General features: G+C 41.8%; 1 protein-coding gene across 2 annotated transcripts; it reads right to left on the bottom strand.

The window, feature by feature from the left end:
* Positions 1–623: 623 nt before the first annotated feature.
* LOC146573262 (high affinity choline transporter 1-like) lies at positions 624–20,510 on the bottom strand. Of its 2 annotated transcripts, none has more exons than XM_085277938.1 (9): positions 20,268–20,510; positions 14,081–14,283; positions 13,834–13,947; positions 12,560–12,715; positions 8,931–9,079; positions 5,427–5,570; positions 5,116–5,269; positions 4,769–4,986; positions 624–3,595 (listed from the first exon to the last, which is right to left on the bottom strand). In XM_085277938.1, the coding sequence occupies exons 2-9, from the start codon at positions 14,262–14,264 to the stop codon at positions 3,053–3,055; spliced, it is 1,662 nt and encodes a 553-aa protein (XP_085134064.1). In that variant the 5' UTR covers positions 14,265–14,283; positions 20,268–20,510; the 3' UTR covers positions 624–3,052. The 2 variants fall into 2 exon arrangements, with proteins under 2 accessions (XP_085134064.1, XP_085134065.1); XM_085277939.1 differs by lacking the exon at positions 20,268–20,510 and adding an exon at positions 19,198–19,478.
* Between the last annotated feature and the right edge of the window lie 1,326 nt (positions 20,511–21,836).

The raw sequence follows: 21,836 nt of genomic DNA, 5'->3' as shown, positions 1-21,836 counted from the left end.
TATTATTATGTTCATAAAACAATTATGAAATAAAGCATAAGAACAGGGAAATTTAAATCCGTTATAATTTTTTTTTTTAAAAAAGCAACTGAAATCTACAAAACTGAGTCCCCCATTCCAAACAATCCAGATTATATTGTCAAGTATGAAAAGAGGACTGGAGTCAAATTCAATCTAAGTCTCAGAGACAGAAATTCTTTGACAAAACAACTGAAAAATATAAGAGCTGTTCATTTTCTAATATTGAGGCACAACTTCTGAAATTGTGAGATAACATAGCATGTTTGGGTTGTAACTGTGCGAGCAGTTCAGGGAAGACATTCAGAGTAATGGCTCTGAATGGTTGGACAGAATTCATGGTATACAAACTCTTATTAAGAGTCACAGTGAACATCTACACACATGCACTCATGTTTTTTTTAACTGTGGACCTGTTGTATTGATTTTACCGCCTGTGTGCTTTCACATCATTAAATAGAGCAGTTGTCTAAATGTTTGCAAAATCTAAGTGATATTTACTTGCTGGGAGGGCTTAACCGTTCAGGACATGTGTTGGAGAGCGGCATATGTGTGTGTGTGTGTTGCTTCTGGCACAAAGACAATTCAGACAGTAATTTGGTTTCATCCTTTATTCTGACAGAACATCAGCCCATGGGGATTTACATTAACTGATGACAAAGTAGGACCTTGCCAAATGGCAAGAAGAGAACAGTCTTCACAAAAGTTCAGTATACAAACAACTCAGTAAATGACATGCATGATAGTATAAAACCAAATACATGTTTAGGGGACAAAATACAATATAGAACTCACACTGTAATACAAACACCACTGTCCAGCACTTTTAGAGCTGTTTGACCAACACGCAACTGAAATGAAAGCCACGACAAACGTACGCAGCATTTTTAAAACGTTCTTTTTGTAAGGCTGTGCCACCCTTCACTGGACCGGAGACAGCCTCCCGAGGACGGCTGCTGAGTTTCCTTTCAGATCACGTCATGTGGACGTAATCTGAGGCTGTCGGGACAGGAGTGCTCATGTAGGCACGTACAGTTTCTCCACACGTGTTCACAATCACTGCTCTCGAAAGTTCATCAACATCTGTTGAAATTCTATATTTATATTCATGTTCTGCAAAATCAAAGGTGAATTTATATATTATTTTGCTAACTTGAGATAAAGTTTTCTACTCTGCACCTAAGCGAACAACTGATAAAAAATAGAAAGTGTAGAAATACAAATTATGATCAGAATTTACAGCACAAGAGTAATAATACAAGTAGGAATCACAATCGCACGTATAAAAAGACACATGCATCATATCCTGCATGTCCTTATCTGTCTTTGCTTTTTTTCTTCTTTCTGACGGCTCGTTCACATTCACACTGTTGGATAGAAGCCAAAAAATGTAACGTTTTGTATACTTGAAAAACAACAATACCACTAATGAGCTATAAGAGCAGTGACTAGCGTATATGAAAGTTTTAGTCTGTGAATTACACAATCAACAATTTAGTAAAACAGGTTTCCAGTGACATTAAAGGCAACAGCATGGCAGAGGAAGGCTTCCTGCTACTACCAGGCATCTAGTGCACATAAAACACACAACAAAAAACATTACACAGTCTTAAAAATCAAATCATCAATAAAAGGGAGTAGAATTTGCACTGCTGTAAAACTTTCAATTCTCTGAATCTTAGCTGCAAACATTTGCACTGCCTCAGAGAAAAAAATGATCCCACAGTAAACTACAGCTTTGCATACAGTTACAAAAAAACGACAGTACGTTAAAAACAAAAAAAGAGAAAGGCACTTCTCCCGTACTCTTGGAGAAAAAATAAAAACGTGAGAAAGAGGAATGAGCGAGGAGGAAAACGAGGGAGATGTTTGGCGACTTCTCTGCGCAGTCGTGGAATAAACTGCTACACTCAGTTATTTTGTGAAATGCATTTGAGCGAAGCGGGTGTACAGTTTCATCTCCCCCTGCTTTTCTTTACAGCAAAACTCATCATTCAGCAGACAAGGAGGGGGGAGGAAAAAATGGGACGTTTAAAAAGCACGAGATAGTGCTGGTGTCACTTCCATCAGTGTTTCTGTTGCCATTTCATGAGTTTTATTATTTCTCAGCACCTCCAGCATTGCACTGCAGCCGAGCTTATCAGCTGACTTAAAATTAACCTAACTAGCAAGATGAGGAGAGTTGCTGTTGCTGCATTATTGGACTTGAGGCAGCCTTAGTGAATAAAGGAAGGAGATGATGATGAAATGAACTGTCTAAACATCTTTCTCATATGAAGCCGTGCAAAACGTTCACTCGTTCTTTGTTCTCAGGGTGACACTTCTTTGTTCTATGTGAAAGAGCCGCGTCCTGCTGACAATCAGAGGAAAGGTAGCGGCACCCGCTGCACAGCGCTGCGATGCAGATCATATGACTATGTGAAATGTTAATAAATAACAACATACTATTTGTGTGTTGTTATAATCGTCAACGTCCTGGAGGACTGATTATTCCTTTTGTGCAAAGTCTCTTTTTTGTGCAAGTGTCTTTTTACCACAGTGCTGGTGGTCATTAGGAAAGAAAAATTCAGGTCTGGGCAGCAGCTCAACCTGTCAAAGTGTGCTTGTGAAAGTGAACTACTGTAAGCTTGTAGCAAAAAAGAAAAAATGAAATGGTTTTAATGAACTGTATGTAATTTGTTTCCATTTTAAGTAATGACTAATGATTTAAATAGAATGCAGCACAAACTGCAACATTTTATTCTGGGTCTGTGTGAATGTTATTATTGTGGCTATTTATACGACACAGGCTTATGGCTTTTAGCCAGGGAGCCTATTTTTTTTTTACTGTCTTTTCTTTAGAAGACAACAGCTCATAGGTCGGGTACCAGAGAGCTCAGCTCATATCTGCTGCTGTTGTGTCAGCAGTGCTGTACAAACTGTAAAAAGCATCCAGCCTTTGCTGCTGTTCCCCCTCTGTGAAATCGTGCCCAGCCGGCAGACAAACATGCCTCCAGCCGGCGCCCACCCTTTCTCCCCCTTGTTGTGAGACTTCTCAGCAGCTGGTGGTGTCCAGCAGCTGCTTGGCCACGGCAGCCTCTTCCTTTTCTGAGTTGGTCCTCTTAACGTGTGCGACCTTGGATGTTGCTCTCTGCCTGCGTTTGACATTAAACACATCCCACTTCTCCGGCAGCAGGCCCTTGTTGAAAATGATGGACGCCAACAATGAAACAAGGAGAATAGACATTAGAGAGATGAGCATGATGGCGGTACGGAAGGGAAAGTACTGGGTTAGCTTTCCCTCCTTGTCCAGCCGGCAGCCGGGGAACTGGATGGCTGGTGGGAGGCCAATGAGGGGCTCGCCGCTCAGGATCCTCATGACGAGCCCCATTATGTAGCCCACGATGGCGCCGTAACCGTTGGAGACCTTGAAGAAGAGGATGCAGACCAGCTGAGGGAACATTATGGTGTAGGACATGTCCACGCCGACAAGCCAGAACACCAGGACGCTACTGTCCAGGAAGGTGAGGCCGGTGCCAGCCAGACCCACGACCACCACGGAGATACGGATGACCCACTGCATCTCACAGTCTGAAGCCTGAAGGAGCAGAGGAAATGACAAGACAGACAAACAGAGTTAAATAATACATTACATAAACATGCAGCTTGTTGAGCCCTCCAAGGTGAAGAGATGCTGTATATCTAAGCCACTGTGCGAGACGCCAGCAGTGAACAGTCTCACTGTAGGAAACACTGGGTGTAGTTGAAATAATGAAACAGGTCGTTGCTTTCAAATAATTCTTTCTGCACAGTTAAGAACTTTTTTTCATGCTGTCTGTTTCTTTAAATGTTAATGTAAATGAAATGATTATTACAGCTTAAGCACAGATATCCTGCATAAATGGCTGCACATTGTGTTTCATGTCTTTTAAAAGGAAATTGATGATTAATCCTGGTGAATCATCATTTGTATCTCCACAGTATGCCAGAAAATTAAATCTCTTATGAAGTGAAATTGCCACCGGCACATGAAAAACAATGTTTTACGTCAACCAGTAACAGTGTTTTATCTACGCTGACCGTTATGGTGATGACAGTTCAAAATGGGGGGATGTTTTTAACATCTGAGAAGCATAAATGACGACAGTTTGCTGAATTAAAGTCGGCAAATTCAGCAAAACCAAAAGATGGTGAGCACTACAGCTGCTGATCTATGACTAACAAGATGGCATTGTCAGTTGAATTAACGAAGCCTCCTTATTGGATGATTCATCAGCATTACCGCAGTTGTCCATACCACTGGGATGATTCATTTAGGAACAAAGTGTTCTTGAGCAGCAGACGCTGACACGCCTTTTCTGGAAGATCATATTTGATCCCTAATGGAACTTTTCCTTCACATAAACAAAAATGGCATTGCATTACACCTGAAGGTGGCAGCACAATGGACCTTCAGACCAGGATCAAGTAGTAATAGGACACTGCAAACTGGTGCTGTGGTGTCGTCTCACAGTAAGAAGGTTCTAAGTTTAAATATCCCCACCACCTCTGTGCAAGGGTGAGGTTTCCTGCATAGTACAAAACCACATGCTTGTTTGGTAAACCGTCCACGGTTGATATGATGCTACGATGGCTCCATTTGCAATGACCTGGAGTTAAGATAGGTAGTTAAAAGAAAAGGATGCACAGACATTATAATGCTGCCTCAATGCAACAGAGCAGAACACACTGCTGCTTTTACAATCCGATTAGTGCTGCTAAAAACACTCACCTGCTTCCTGATGATGTTCTTGTAGATATTTGAGGAGAACAACGAGGCAGAGGATAGCAGGGCCGAGTCCATGGAGGACATGACAGCGGCAGCTACAGCCCCAATGCCAATGACAGAGACGTAGGGGGGTGTGAGGTACTGCAGAGCGATGGGGAGGATGGATCCTGCCTGGTCGCGCTCGTACGGGGTGGGCAATCCATAAGAGGTTGAGTTCCAATCTAGCAGGAAGCAGGCGAGATCAAATTTCCACATTAAGGGGATGGACACAATCATATCAGTAAGAAATATGTGCTAAGGCGAAAAGCTGATGAAGGAATTTTCCACAGGTGCAAGTTTAGAGGCTTTACCTGTAGATGCAGCCACGGCCCCGATCAGGACTGAGGGGATACCGAGCACCAGGCAGCAGGCCGAAGAGGCGAAGCAGGTCACTTGAGCCTGGGTGTAAGATGAGGAGGACAGGATCCTTTGGTAGAACGCCTGGTAGGCCAAACCGCCCAGAGCCTGGCACAAACACACACACAGTTCAGACACGATGACAGGAATCGGCTTGGAGTGTGAAACAGGACAAGATCAATCCTGCAGTGAAGCCACTGCTGTTATTCTTGGCCAAGTTTAAACAATGTTGAGTACCATTTCCACGTGTGGCATTCACACTCACCAGCAGCATGAAGTCATCGAACCACTTGCCAGCCTCATCGAGCTCCACGGTGCCGACCCAAGGAGCCTGGAAAGTTGCGTTGTATGCAGTCAGCGAGATGTCCACAGAGTGAGGGTTGGTCATCATGAAAGGGACGCACACCCACTGTTTACACAAGCAAGAACACAGATGATCTGATTATTAGCTCAGCAGGGGATATTTTTCATCAGACACTGAGGACGTCAACACTTTTTATTGACTGTTTTTATTCTGAGTGAAATACAGTCAACTAAAAACAGTCAATTCATTTGCTGTTCTGGACATTCTTAATCACATAAAATCTTCTCTGTCTGCAGACTTAAATGGTTTAACGTCTAAGTCAACACAGACCCTGGATACTGTAGCTCCTGTGAAAACTAAGGTCTCTAATCAGAAGTATTTGACTCCGTGGTATAATTCTCAAACACGTACCCTAAAGCAGATGACTCGTAATCTGGAGAGGAAATGGCGTGTCACAAATTTAGAGGATCATCATTTAGCCTGGAGAAAAAGTTTGCTGCTTTATAAGAAAGCCAGAACATCTTATTATTCATCACTGGTTGAAGAAAATAAGAACAACCCCAGGTTTCTCTTCAGCACTGTAGCCAGGCTGACAAAAAGTCAAAGCTCTTTTGAGCCAACCATCCCTTTAACGTTAACTAGTAATGACTTCATGAACTTCTTCACAAATAAAATTTTTATCATTAGAGAAAAAATTACCAGTAACCATCCCACAGATGTAATATCATCTACAGCTACTGTTAGTACCATTGATGTTAAGTTAGACTCTTTTTCTCCAATTGATCTTTCTGAGTTAACTTCAATAATTACTTCCTCCAAACCTTCAACGTGTCTTTTAGACCCCATTCCTACAAAACTGCTCAAAGAAGTCCTGCCATTAATTAATTCTTCGATCTTAAATATGATCAACCTATCTCTAATAATCGGCTATGTACCACAGGCCTTCAAGCTGGCTGTAGTTAAACCTTTACTCAAAAAGCCATCTCTAGACCCAGCAGTCTTAGCTAATTATAGGCCAATCTCCAACCTTCCTTTCATATCAAAAATCCTTGAAAGAGTAGTTGTCAAACAGCTAACAGATCATCTGCAGAGGAATGGCTTATTTGAAGAGTTTCAGTCAGGTTTCAGAGCTCATCACAGCACAGAAACAGCTTTAGTGAAGGTTACAAATGATCTTCTTATGGCCTCTGACAGTGGACTCATCTCTGTGCTTGTCCTGCTAGACCTTAGTGCAGCATTCGATACTGTCGACCATAATATCCTATTAGAGCGATTAGAACATGCTGTAGGTATTACAGGTACTGCACTGCAGTGGTTTGTATCATATCTATCTAATAGACTCCAATTTGTTCATGTAAATGGAGAGTCCTCTTCACACACTGAGGTTAATTATGGAGTTCCACAGGGTTCAGTGCTAGGACCAATTCTGTTTACATTATACATGCTTCCCTTAGGCAGCATCATTAGAAGACATAGCATACATTTTCACTGCTATGCCGATGACACCCAGCTCTATCTGTCCATGAAGCCAGATAACACACACCAATTAGTTAAACTGCAGGAATGTCTTAAAGACATAAAGACCTGGATGGCCGCTAACTTTCTGCTTCTTAATTCAGATAAAACTGAGGTTATTGTACTCGGCCCTGAAAATCTTAGAAATATGGTATCTAACCAGATTCTTACTCTGGATGGCATTACCTTGGCCTCCAGTAACACTGTGAGGAACCTTGGAGTCATTTTTGACCAGGACATGTCCTTCAACGCACATATTAAACAAATATGTAAGACTGCTTTCTTTCATTTGCGCAACATCTCTAAAATTAGAAATATCCTGTCTCAGAGTGACGCTGAAAAACTAGTTCATGCATTTATTACTTCCAGGCTGGACTACTGTAATTCATTATTATCAGGATGTCCAAAAAACTCACTGAAAAGCCTTCAGCTAATCCAAAATGCTGCAGCAAGAGTACTGACAGGGACTAGAAAGAGAGAGCAGATTTCTCCTGTTTTGGCTTCCCTTCATTGGCTTCCTGTTAAATCCAGAATTGAATTCAAAATCCTGCTCCTCACATACAAGGTCTTAAATAATCAGGCCCCATCTTATCTTAATGACCTTGTAGTACCATATCACCCTATTAGAGCACTTCACTCTCGCTCTGCAGGCCTACTTGTTGTTCCTAGAGTATTTAAAAGTAGAATGGGAGGGAGAGCCTTCAGTTTTCAGGCCCCTCTTCTGTGGAACCAGCTTCCAGTTTGGATTCGGGAGACAGACACTATCTCTACTTTCAAGATTAGGCTTAAAACTTTCCTTTTTGCTAAAGCATATAGTTAGGGCTGGACCAGGTGATCCTGAATCCTCCCTTAGTTATGCTGCAATAGACGTAGGCTGCCGGGGGATTCCCATGATGCATTGAGTTTTTCCTTTCCAGTCACCTTTCTCACTCACTATGTATTAATAGACCTCTCTGCATTGAATCATATCTGTTATTAACCTCTGTCTCTCTTCCACAGCATGTCTTTTATCCTGTCTTCCTTCTCTCACCCCAACCGGTCGCAGCAGATGGCCGCCCCTCCCTGAGCCTGGTTCTGCCGGAGGTTTCTTCCTGTTAAAAGGGAGTTTTTCCTTCCCACTGTCGCCAAAGTGCTTGCTCATAGGGGGTCATATGATTGTTGGGTTTTTCTCTGTATCTATGAAGCGCCTTGAGGCGACTTTTGTTGTGATTTGGCGCTATATAAATAAAATTGAATTGAATTGAATTGAAAGACCCGAAGTTCTTTGTAGAATGGAAAATTCTGTAACCTCTGAAAACACCACCGGCAGCAGAAGATTATGTGATATTAAGATCAAAGAACAGATATTAAATGACTCGTGACGGAAGCCTACTCATCAGTTTCTAAACTTTTAAGCTTAATCAGCATTTAGGGAAAAGGTTTCAGGTCCATTTTTTGCTCATTTCCAGCTGTAGAATTGCTCGACTAACAACTAGCATGCTGGTGCCACGAGGGCTGCCAGTTGTCCTTAAGTTGCCGTTGAACAAATGTGGAGATCTACCATTGCAAAGGTAGAGAATAACAACTTTTGGGGGTGTGACGTGGAGTCTTAGCGTGCAGACAGAGCCTTGACAAACATGGGGCTTCCCAACGGTGGTACATGAACGCGCCTACATAGCAGCCTTTTAGCAGTTGACAGCTGTAACATCAACAATCTTATTTGCTTATGTGGATGGCAGCCATTTTGAAAACTGAGTGATGGAAATTTCAAATAAGTTACTGAAACCAGAGCCTGGTTTAATAGCACCAGTTTGCATTGTTAATAAGCTACCTGTTGACTCTATATTGAAATCTTATCCTTCTATATTCTTTCATGCAGCAGAGCGAGTAACCTGATAGGATACATGCTTAAATAATATTTGTCTCTCAGCGGGAGCCCCTGCGTTGCCATATCAGTAGACGGTTACGCACCAAGCTGATGAAGATGAGGATCAGCTGGATGACGTCTGTGTAAGCCACAGAGTAGAGCCCCCCCAGCAGTGTGTAGATTATGGCCACCACTGAGGAGATGATGATGGAGTAGACATAGGGCAGGTCCAGGATCACGCTCATGGTTCCACCTGGAACAACAGAGCAGAGCGATGAGCATCGGAGGACTGACGGACACTCGGGTGCAGATGAGTGTATCTATGTTTACATGCAGCTTCTCACTTTCGTTGTTTAATTAGATGGTTTTAGGTTCTCAGTCTCTCTTTAAATACGCTCTCTCACACACCACATCCACTCTTATTTTAAGTTCTAATGAGAAACATTGTCTGGTTATACTGTTCACATATAGAGATGCAGTATTAACACATTACTCATAAGAGCAACATTACATGTGTAGCCGTTTACGCTTAAGCATGGGTGACTTTGGTTTAAACCTTATGTTAAGCAACGCTACAACATAAAAGTGATGATGACAAAACTAACAAAAACCATAGAGGAACACAAAAGAAAGCAGCCTATTGATTGTGACTCCACTATGTTCAGGTTCACCCTCTTGTTTGGGCGAGTTAGCACCCTTTGTAATATTGATGTTTCATTTAAAAGAAAAACATTAAAGACAGAGGTGTGGAGAAGTGTGTTCTAGTGTGAAACAAGTGTAAAAAAAAGGAATGAAACAAGTACATTTAAATAGGTGAGTAAAAAAAAAGAGAGAGAGATCTTGTTACTCAAACAAGACAAGCAAAAACATCACTACCTTCACCGTCTCTTCTGCCACATTGCCAGGGTCCCCCCAGCCGCAGCCTGCAGCCACACCACAACAATGCCCTTAAACAGAGAAGTGTCAGATCGGCACCATCCACCCCACTGACCTTTCACCCCACCCACATTACAGCTACCTGACCACCCCTTCTTTACCACCCCTTCTCAACTTCCCCACTAGCTTTGCATCATTATGAACTGAGACATGAACGCTTTAGATTGACCTTTAACCCTGTTTGTGTATTTTATTGTAATATGATCCATTTCTCTGACTTTATCAGGTTCTTATTGGAAAATGTAAACGACTGGACTAGGTGTCAACTATCTAAGACCTTGTGGCCCTGCAAAGGAAGGTTTGTTATACAGGTGTTCATTTTATTTTGCACTTAGGCTTCATTTAACGTTTTAGCATTAACTCTGAAACTGTCTGACACTTCTGTGATGGGTGGGACATGATGCAGCACAGTCACTGCAAATAATTCCTGGATGGCCTGTTTTCCAGATATAGTATCAGAGCTCTTATGCGTTCTGTGCTGAACTGTGCCTTTCCCCTCAATGCTAAATTTAGGAATAGGAAAGGTGGAATGAGAACCAGGGGCCTCTGGGGCTTAATGAACAGCACCAGGGATGGACAGGGGCAAAGAGCATCCCAAACACCCCCCAGGTTGTTATTAGATCCTTGTCCCACTTACAAACCTCAAACATGTGTGCATGCACACACGCACACACGCACACACACACACAGGCACCCCCCCCTTCCAAACTGTCCTGTTCCATATTTCTTCTTGGCAGAAATTGGACCGTGACAGTGCCGTTGATACTCCACTGCTAAGTGACAGCACATCGAAAGCATTTTTTTTTAGTTAAGTACCCACCCACACACACACACACACACACACGCACGCACGCACGCACGCACGCACGCACGCACACACACACACACACACACACAAAGAGGCACACGCTCAAGCATAAAGCAGCTCGGTTTATGCTATACATACACACATACAGTCACTCAGCAACATCGCCCTCAGCAATATCAGGTGTTTGTGTGTGCGCATGTGATGCGTGCACATCAGGGAGGTTTGCATAACATTTCCAAAAAAACACTGGTGGACGTTGTTACACTGACATGTTAAGGAGGGGTGTCCCCTGATTCTATATCAGTTTGTAGGTTTGAAAAAAAAAAAAGAGTCCCAGGAGCATTCCCGCCTCCCCACCAGTCCTTTTATGGAGCACTGGCACAGCTTAAAGTGACTCAAACAAATCTCATTAGATTTCACTGCTTCTCTTTAAATCTTTAAACTACACACAGGCATTAAACTTTAATTCAGCATGTAACATTTACCCGTTAGTAACAACTGGCACAAACTTTGGAAAATGTCTCTAATGAAACAGCAATCTGATTGGAATAATTGATCACCTTTCACAATCAAAAGGCTGCTCGATGTCTAACCCCCTTTTCAAATAACACTGGAAAAGAAAACAACATTAAAAAACACAAAGGAAAACATTATACACACACAAAGGCGCGCAAACACGCACACACTTTTGCCTCTTCGCAAACACCCATGCACATACACACTTGCGTTCACCATCTCAGCACGTACCACACACACATACACACGACACCATCAAAACAGTGTTAACAATGTTACCAAACAAGCAGGTTAAATAAGTCACACCATTCCCATTACTTTACGAACATTTCAAAGTAAATTCAATCCATCATCAAACCTTGTATGTGAACTTTTACTCTTTAAAAACAAACAAACAAACAAAGAGACCCTACCAGCAGGAGTGGTGAGATTTTAGATCATATGACTGATAGAAATAGAATTGTTACCTAAACATGAGTGATAATACAAAGATCCACATTAATCTTCAAATAAGTCAGGTGAACACTATGTAACAACAATAACCCAGAGCTGCAATTATTTTTAGTCACTCATCCTCATTGTGCCTATAATAAGGGACAACATTTGTCTTTGCAGAGCCGCTAGGATGACCTCACAGCCGTGCACGAGAGCAGCGTACTTGGTTCGCTCTACATCGTTTCGTTTTTTTCGTCTTTTTGACACGGACTATTAGCAACACTGGTGTTTACATTTTTTAGGCTATTAATCCTTCATTTTAGACAAGGCTTTATTTACAGCCAGCAATCAGGATGTTTACAAATGTTGCTAGCAGATACCTGTTGTAGCTAATTATTCAAGCTAAACGAGTTAGTCTGACTTTAAACTGAGTTGTATAGCTAACTAGATTATAACTAGCATGCATGCTGGTGCTAAAGTAGCATAAATAAACTGAGAAATGCTCTGTTCAGATCTTGCAGGGTATAAATAGCTGGTCCTTCTAAAAAAGGAATAGTTGTTTTAAAAATGCAAAGCTTATCAACTTGTTTTTTTGAGATGCTAACGTATCGTCTTCTGTTAACTTTAAAACAATTGCGAACCTCAAAATCGAACCAAGAGCAGGACAAAGTGATAAGATTACTCTACCCAAAGTAGTGTACCTTATAATTCTATTGTTTGTGTGTTTTTTGTGTTTTTCACCCATTCTTTAAACTTCTTTAAGCTACGTTAACAGCTGGTGAAGAAGTTACAAGCCAGCGACTGTTTACAAAGTTGGCTGTTCACTGACAACTTTTGTTTGCAGTTTTCTTATAGCATTGTTTTCTTCACCTGCTTCCTTCCTCTGAATTATTTACAGCATTCAAGCTGTTTGCCAAAAAGCATCCACTATCAGTATCCTGCTGTTTTTTCTTTTTTTACCATATACTCTATTGGTTGCACAATTATGTGCGTACACATTATGTTGCCAGACCTTTTATAAAGTGTGAAGTAACTTACCCAGGCTGACAAGTGTGCGTGCCACCCACAGCACGTCTGCAACCAGTGCAGGAAAGATCAGTGCACTTGCAAGGACATTCCCATACTTCTTTTGGAAAGGATCCATCATTGTCACATACTTGTTCTCTCTCATTGGCTTGGCAAAGAAAAAGCCACCTGCAGGAGGAGGAAAGGGATTTAGCAACACATCTGATTACCTCCTTGAAAATGTTGTCAAGTTTAGGATACATCGTTTACATATATCTTTCATTAACGAGAGAGAAAGGAAGCGATTTAGTGGCCGAGTGAAAGAATGAACGCTTTTGAACAATAGAAAAAAACAAGTTCTCCCTCCAGATAGCATAATAAACACCTTCAGACAAACCCATGGGGCCATAAGGCCAACAATGAGGCATGTTGTATTTCCTGATAAGAGGCTCCAGTTCACATTACTCTCACGATCTGTGGGCTATTGTGAAAGAGGTGCCCGAGTGCCGATGACTGAACATGTCACAAATGTTTATGGATGCCGGATGCCCTGCTGAGTTTGTCAATTTGGTGAATTCACAAGAAGGCAACCCAAGCTTAGGGGTAAACTCATCTGTTTGCACCTGTTGCCTCCAGTTAAAATCCTAAACTGATTTACTACAGTACTATTTTTAACACGAGCAACACTTTTATTGGTGCAGTCAAACGGGGTCTGCGGGAAAGGGAGTTGCACGGACGGCGGTCAGTAACACTTCTGCTGCAGACAGAGACTCATTTTATTAATGCATTTTACACACTGTGGATAACTTAAGGTGATTATGGTTAAAATACTAAACCTATAGCTGCTCACATCTCTATCATATTTCCATAGTTCTCTCATAGATTTCAGTTTAGACTGACTTCCTCTAACAATAGCACCTCTCGTACCCAAAGGTCATTGTACCACAGGACCTTCATTAGCTCCTCCTGGGTGTAAAATGAAGCATACAAATGTTGAACTTTCTTCTTCCAAACACTGGAGGGGGCTAAGCTGTGTTGTTAGGCTCATTAAAGCTGACATCAACTTTTTGTTTCTATTTAAAAGTCCACCCCTGGAATGTGAGGATAACAAGCACCAATCTGACCTGCACAGTTGCATCCAATCAAATGAAGCCTGAACTAAAATCATGTAAAAAATACCTGCATGACTAAACAGACACGCTTCTATTCTAATCGACCCAGAGCGTGCGTTGAGTGCTTTGTACTTGCATTGCACACGTCCTGCTGTGGCTCTCTTTGTTCTTGTTTCATAAGTGGGTTCCACTCACCTAAGAAGAAGGTCAGGACATAGGGCACAGGCATGAGTGCCCAAACTGCGCCTAGTGTTGGGTTGTATGTTGCTTCAGCTATACCCAGGATGAAGCCTCCACCAACCCATGTAGCTGCGGACGAAGAAAAACAACTCACTTGTCTTATTCATGTACCACTTTCAAAGATCAAAATTTAGTGCACTATACAAAAGACTCAGTGTATATATATTAGTGTATATATATTCACACCATCTGACTGCCTTACCAGTAAGTGTGAAGATACCAACTAGTAAGTTGATATTGCGTCCAGCCAGTAGAGTTATCTCCATGCCGTCTCCTGTGCATTTTTTCTCCTCCTTTTTGGAACGCAAGGATGCCCAGATGCCCGTGCCCAAGATGAGCAGGTAAAACAGCGCCATCACCACCAGGCCTGGTATATTGAGAGCCATCTTGAACTACTTTTGTGTCCTGTAGAGAGACATCAGAGGCTGGTGAAAAACTGAGTCGCCAACTGCTTCAAAAGGAAACATGCAGATGCTGCTTGCAGGTCTTTTAATTGTAAAATACAAATAAATCACATCTAATTCTCTTTTTTGTATAAATAAATATTTGCAGGACTGTAGCGCAAGGAAGATGGGGGAGGAGCCACGTTTGCATACATTTAAAAGTCACCTGAGAAGAATCTGATAAAAACGTGCATTCATAATGTGCAGGAAGAAATTAAGCACAATGAAAAGAAAACAGAAGGATATGCTTGTATTAATGAAACCTGAGCAAAGTGCAAAGAAACTATATGCCTCTTTAAAAAAGCAAAAAAAGGTTAGAGTTTAAAAAACCCCCAAAAACATAAGAAAGGAGCAGTAGCATCTGAGGGCCTGGGTCTTGGTGCAAAAGGGGGGGTAATAAGAGGCAAGGGGCATGAAGGATGAAGAGTCAAAGAGGTGAAAGGGGTCTCACCATAACACTCGGCAGCACTGATGAAGATGGTGGACAGATGTTGTCCCCCGTCTTCAGTGGTTGAGTAGCCTGAATTTCAGCCCCAAACATTGGGAAGTGAACACATCTGAGAGCCACATTAATACGTGTGTGTGTGTGTGTGTGTGTGTGTGTGTGTGTGTGTGTGTGTGTGTGTGTGTGTGTGTGTGCAGTTACTGTGAGAGGGCATTGCACCGAAGCCTTCTTTGAAAAAAATTAAAAACGGACTCTCACTCATAGACGCGCTAAAGTTTTATTATTGAACACATCACAGTAAAGCAGTAATGTTTCTTATTATAAACCAACTCCTTTATTTTAAACACAGCCAGTTCATTGGTTAAAAGTTTTTCACTCATAAATAATTGGTTTTAAAAAAAAAGAAGCCTACATACACACATGAGAGAATATGTAAGAGGAAAAAAAAAGAATTTTGGTGCGAGTTAAAGCTGAAAAAATAATTTCTTTTAGGAAAATGTGTTTACATGGAAGCATGGAAGGAATGAGCGAGGTGGAGACGGGCTGTGCGGGCTACTGGCTCGCTGCCAGAGTCCACTAAAGCCTCAAAAGCACACTGACACAGCCCATGTGTTTTATTCCTCCTGTTGTTCGAGTGTGCGCGTTTGTACACACTGTTATTGCCTATATATAGCAAACATAGCTGGGTTCAAACTGCATCATTGCTACATTAAAGTGCTCATATTTTCTATGCAAAGCTGTAAAGGTTTAAAGAGAACAGAGGGCTGCAAACACAACCCTGAATAATCTGAGTCGGTGCCTCTGTACTGTGTGAGGAACACCAGGCTAGAAATACAACTCTTTCTGGCAAAACAAATGTCTTATGAGTTCTTATGAGGGGCCGTACAAGCCAAAATTCATTCTTTCACTCTCACACACATACATTCTTCTTTCACACACATATACTTTCACTCTCGATAAGTGTACACAAAGAGTTGAGCGCGCATGGGCAGGAATGTTGAGAGCGCAAATACAAAAACTGAGCGAGAGGGGCTGCTATTGTGTGTGTGTGTCTGTGTGGATAATAGCAAAAACTGAAATACATTTTTTGCACGCAGCAATGAATTTTGTTCACTCAAATTCAGCTTTTCTTCGCTCAATATAAATTTCTGCTCAAAATGCAACACTTGCACCTGCAAATATTTTTTTTTATGTGCGCTCAGAATAGTGGCACAAAAATAACGCCATAAAAGACTGCCCCACGCCAGTCGAACTCCGTGTAGCTACATGGCTTGTTGAAGCTACCCGGGTGTTAGCTGGTCTAAAAAGTTCCCTCATCTCACTTTCCACCGTGCTGTGGGTAACACTGGGTGCAGTTGAGCCCGTCCCATCTCAATCAAGTGACGAGGACAACGATGTGACCGTTTCAGGAGATGATAAAATATTTCTTAACACCCTGATAGCTTGCTGAAGAACTCGAGTTTCTTCTCTCCCCTCCATGCTGTCAGACACTTGAAAGTGACCCGCGCGTGCTTCTCAGCCAATCACAGCGGTACAGACACCCAGCCTTCCGTTTCCATTAAACTCCTTCTGTTTCCACTATACTCTTTCATTCACATACATTATTCTCTTGCATACATATATTTTCTTCAGACATGTATGCATTCTCTTCTTACATACATATATTATTTGTGAGATAAAATGCATATTGAATGCATGTAAATGAGAGCAAAATGTAGGAATGCATAAATGAAAATGCATGTATGTTAGAGTGCAAATTTGTAAATATGTACATTAAAATACATGTATAAGAGAGCACAATATTGCAATGTGTGTGTTAAATATGTGTAAACATGAGAATAAAAATATCTAAATATAAAAATTAAAATAAAACTATGTGAGAGTGAAAGTATATGTGTGTGAATGAAGAATGTATGTGTGTGAGAGTGAAAGAATGAAGTTTGGCTTGTACGGCCCCTCATATTGTATGACTAACATTCAGCATGCAATAAACCTAAAACATCTGCACCATAACTAGTGAAGTTTGTTTGTAGGTACTGAGCAGCATCTCAATTTGCTTAGAATTCTGTCCTTGGACATGTATGGGGTTTTATATGACTGTTTTCATATTGGGTGAAATGGAATTTGGGAAGATTTATACTAGTTAATCCTTTTCCTTAAAAAGCCAATTTTAACTGACCAGACTATTTTCTCAACCGGCTCTTTTCCTCTCAATCAGAGCATGCAAGACATTTCACAGACCGGTTAGAGGTTTGGAGTCCCTCTTTCCAAATATATGTTTACTGACCTACTTTAGAGTTGAAAAGCATCCCAGTATGTCTGCCTTGCTTACTACACAGACTTTCGTTGCCCTCTGAATATCGTGCCCCTACGGACTTGGCCAGTGACGTGGATCGTCTGCCTTTTCTTAGCAAGACCGGCCACTCTCATGTTACAGACCTCTCTGGTCCAAATGCAAAAGCAAAAATTCATTATTTCACATATTTACACTTTTCACATTGACATAATTCACTCTGTTTCCTTTTTTTTGTTCACTGTTGAAAGCATGGACACAACACCAGCTGACTTTAGCTCGTATTTGATCCTGGATCACACTAAAATGATGTCCAACTGAAAGGATGCCAAGATATGTGTGCTGTAGGCAACTCCCAACCAGGCAACTAAACTCTATTAAGTAAGAGGCAACAAAAAACCAGCTGGCTTTCTTTTAATAACTCCTGACAGGTCAGCTTACGCAGCACACAGTCACATGCATTTCTTTCATTTTGCTGTCATAATATGTAACTAAAGCTCTAATAATAGCTGCTGAGCAGCATCCACTGCCCATATGTCGGATGCTACTTGCATGTTTAGGGTCTGTATCCATACATGGACCAATAGATACTGTTGGTCTGCAATTCATTTGCTGGCTTAATTTAACTTCACATTAACTTGACATGTGTTCCCAGTCCGCTTTGCTTAAGCAGTGGACTTGGAGCATGGTTTAAGTGCAATGCGCCACTTTTGGTGCAAAGAGGGACTACTTATTCCTATTTGTACATCTTCCAGGAGCTCTGGAGTGAAGTAATAGCTGTCTAATAGTTGGAAATGCAAAACTATTCCAACCACAGCAATTCCCTTCAAACAAGCTGTAGGGAATTGTTGCATTTCCTTGCACTGAAGTCCAAGCTCACGAAAGCCTGGACTTTAGAGTACCTACTCTGCAGAAGATAAAGTAAAAACCTCTAAAACTTTTAGGAACCACATTGGTCCTTAGATCCTCTGGTGCAGATAAAGAAAAAAAAAAGCGGTACCACCTCCAACGATTACTAGAACCAGGAAATTAGCATTGTTGCCCCACAGCCAGAAGGTCCTGAGTTCAATTCCACCATCAGGCCAGGGACTTTCTGTGTGGACTTTGTGTTCTCCTCGTGTTTGTGTGGGTTGTCTCCGGGTACTACTGCTTCCTCCCATAGTGGGGACTAAATTGCCCATGAGTGTGAATGGTTGTTTTTTTTAATGTGGCAGACTGGTGATCTGTCCAGGGTGCACCCTGCCTCTCACTCCCTGCCACCCTGAAAAGGATAAGCGGAAGAGAATGGATGGATGAACTTAGAAAAATAAAAATTAAATATTAAATCCTTCAGACTGCAAACTGGTCTCTCTGTCACTATTATCGTATTACATAGGCTAAACATTCATTTATCATTGGCTTGAATACTTTCAAGGCAAGGTCTATAGAGAAGCCTATTACTTTCATGCCTCATTGAGAAATCACTCTAATGACCCTTTTCACACAATGAACGGTATTCATCATTTTATATCGGCATCGAGCCCTTCTGCTATAAATGTCACGTCAGCAGGCTGCCGACTCATCACTGGTAATTTTCCATTACTGTTGCTACCTGGTCTAAGTGTGAATACAGCGCAGACATGAGTGTTACTGTAAGGTGACCTTGAGGGTCTGAAAGGCGCCTATAAATAAAATGTATTATTATTATTATTATTATTATTAGGGCCTGTAGCTGTCAGTGCAGTGTATCTATACACACATTAATCTGTTATTAGTTTACATACAACACAATCACATCTTCAAAGTTGGATGTACCATGTAGTCGTGTTTTCTCTTCTTTATGGTGCAAACCAAAAGCAGAAAAGAAATCCACTTACAAGTCACCAAAAATTCCCATTTGATTAGTGTCAGCTTACAGAAATACAGAAAGAAGCGTTAAACAGATGAACCTCTGTGCTGCTGAACAGCCGTTTGATATGTCAACACTCATTTTTCCAAGCAAACAGCAACCAAACCTGAAAAACCTGTTGCGTTTTAAAAACACAAATTTCCGTTCAACGTTATTTTATGTCTCATTTCAACTAAATTAAAATGACACAACTTTTTAAATTTAGTTGTCACACAGCAGAAAACAACAACAACAAACATTTAACACTCACAGCAGATTTACTGCAGGTCGGGCATCTCACGATACATCAGCGCTTTGCCGTGAGCTAAATGCAGCGGGTTCAGCTGACACAGAGCAGACCTGTTGCTGCCTTTTTTTCTTTCTGTTTTTATGTTTTGTTTGGGGTTTTTTTTTTGGTCCAACATTGTTTTACATTCTCATGTGCAGACGCCTGTCACAGTGGCATTTTTCGCATGCCTCCGCCTTCCGTCCCCATGGCAGACACCAATACACGCATCTAATTTGTCAGCCTCTCAGTACTTTTCCGTCACACTGGCTCTCCAGCGCGCTCTGGGTTTGCAGCCTTTCGCTCCTACGTCCCCACCCCCGTGTGACTTTGTGATGCTGAGCGAGAGAGTGCTTACGGATATTACCGGCGTAAAATTATTTATCTTAAAGGCGGATACAGCGCTTAGAATGCAGCTGCAAAGTAATATCAGAACACAGACGTGGCATGAGGCTCAAGAGTCAATCCAGCGAGGACAACTTTGACTGAGATAATTAGGAACAACTTGGATGATTAAAGGCTTAGAGGAAGAGAAGACAGGGAAGACCAAATAAGTAAAATTGCACGTAATGCGGACTGCCTATTAAAGCAGCCCACACACATCGTTATTACAGTATAAATCCCCATAACACTTTCTTCTATGAAACACCACATCAGCATTAAAAATTAATTCAAAGTCATCACACTCTGACACTACACTAGAACCGGGCATCGTTCCAGTTTCTGCCACTTCTCTATTTCGCGATCAAACACACTAGAAAATTGCAGCTTAGAGATATGCTTCATCAGTCACACAAAACAAACCAGAGAGCCAATTTGGCTCTGCAGCGGAGGTCCTCGGTGCTATTTCTAGGCACCGGCATGCACTCCACTAAGTGTGCCCCAACTTGACTGAGTTTGAACAACTTTACAAACAGTCTGCACGTGGACTGGACACGGACACAATAACATGTGGAATTTTAGGTGATGTCAAAAAGTCTTCAGAAAGTAACACAAGGTGGCAACAAAGAAAAACAAAATACACATGCGAGCATATTCAGTGACTGAATACATACCTGAAGTGCACAGTACGACTCAGTTATAGTGATGAAGAGGGAACAGAGGCGTTTCTCACAGACCAGGTGTTAAACTCAGTCCAGGATGACACTAGTCCACAGTGCTGAGGGAATGAGAGACTACCAGAAAATGTAACGAAAGTTCTTTTAAATGAAAGTAAACAAAAATCTATCTGAAAAAAAGAAGCTGAGAAGAAAGAGGTGAGTCAGAGATGATGTTCAAAGAGAGGCTAGGGCCACCGCAGAAGGATGGAAGTCTAGAATCAGCAGCCAGACTTCCCCTGATTTTAAAGCTCACGGGGTGGGAGGGGTTAGGCACAACACACAGGAGAGGGAAGCTGCCGCTAGTGCTACCTGATTGGCGACTTGGCCCCCTGGTTCTGTCTGCAGCCAATTAGTAGTGCTCAGAATCTAGGGGCAGAGCAGACCCCTCCTTAGCTTTGGCCCACATGAGGATGGTTTTGGGTGTGGGTTGGCACTGCCACATCCAGATGCTCATTATGGCTTATTAACCCCCCCCCCCCACACACACCCCCCCCCCCTTTACCCCTCACTGACTACCCCCCCCAACCCTTCTCAAAAACTTTATCACCTCCCATCCACTTCTCCTTTTCTGTCTCTAACTGTATCTGTCTGCCACCTACCTGCAGCCAAGGCAGCTGTGCACCCAGCCTGATGGATGCAGTACCAGGATCCTCTCTGTCCTTCAACATGAAGACAAATATAACCTCTGTCTGTGTGCTGTTTTTCCCTCTCTCTTTGGTTTCATTGGTGTGCTAATGTGTGCCCAGTACTTTTATAAAGTAGTGCTTGTTCTGTCCCATATGTTTTAGTTTATCAAGTAATTAGTAAAAAAAAATGCTGGTGTGTTTTCAGACTGCTTTCACATATTCTCACATCAGTGGTGGAAGCAGAAACGATTTCACATTCAATAAACCTGATATATGTCTGGATTCTTGTCATGTTTTACAGCAGGGGTGGTGGAACTCCAGGCCTCAAGGGCCGGTGTCCTGCAGGTTTTAGATGTGTCCTCGATCCAACACAGCTGACTCAAATGGCTAAATTATGTCCTCAACATGTCTTAAAGTTCTCCAGAGGCCTGGTAATGAACTAACTGTTTGATTCAGATGTGTTGACCCAGGGTGAGATCTAAAACTTGCAGGACACCGGCCCTTAAGGCCTGGAGTTCCCCACCCCTGTTTTACAGGAACTCTGCAGAAAGGGTGATGGCAGCTAGTCATCGTTCTCCAGAGTAAACAAATATATTATGTGGAAACCTCCCTCACATGAATATGAACTTTTTAAAATCACAACTGTGCCATTACAGCCTAATTCAGATGTCTGTATGAGCATAGATTGTTAAACTACAAAATAGCATCATTTTTTCACACCCAATGAAAAGAGAAAAAAAAACCTTCCTCATTGAGGAAGCGAAAAAAGAAATCTCATTTTTTACTACAGGACGTTTCAGTAAAACTACGTTTTTTTGTCCTTCTTTGCTTTATCACTCTTGGATTCAAATCAACAAAGACCAGCTGTACATGTCTGCGGTGACACTGTGCCTTTACG

Source organism: Mchenga conophoros, linkage group LG6, assembly GCF_057382185.1.
Source record: "Mchenga conophoros isolate Kocher_MC1m ecotype Shallow Benthic linkage group LG6, M_conophoros_male_GT1.1, whole genome shotgun sequence".
Lineage (NCBI taxonomy): Eukaryota > Metazoa > Chordata > Actinopteri > Cichliformes > Cichlidae > Mchenga > Mchenga conophoros.
This window is presented reverse-complemented; position numbering and strand designations above follow the sequence as displayed.

Excerpts from the sequence above, each read along its gene's own strand:
- LOC146573262 (XM_085277938.1), bottom strand. The coding sequence starts at position 14,264 with ATGGCTCTCAATATACCAGGCCTGGTGGTGATGGCGCTGTTTTACCTG. Across the intron at positions 13,948-14,080 it reads TGGTATCTTCACACTTACTG|CTACATGGGTTGGTGGAGGC; the intron begins GTAAGGCAGTCA and ends CTTCGTCCGCAG. Across the intron at positions 9,080-12,559 it reads ACGCACACTTGTCAGCCTGG|GTGGAACCATGAGCGTGATC; the intron begins GTAAGTTACTTC and ends CTGTTGTTCCAG.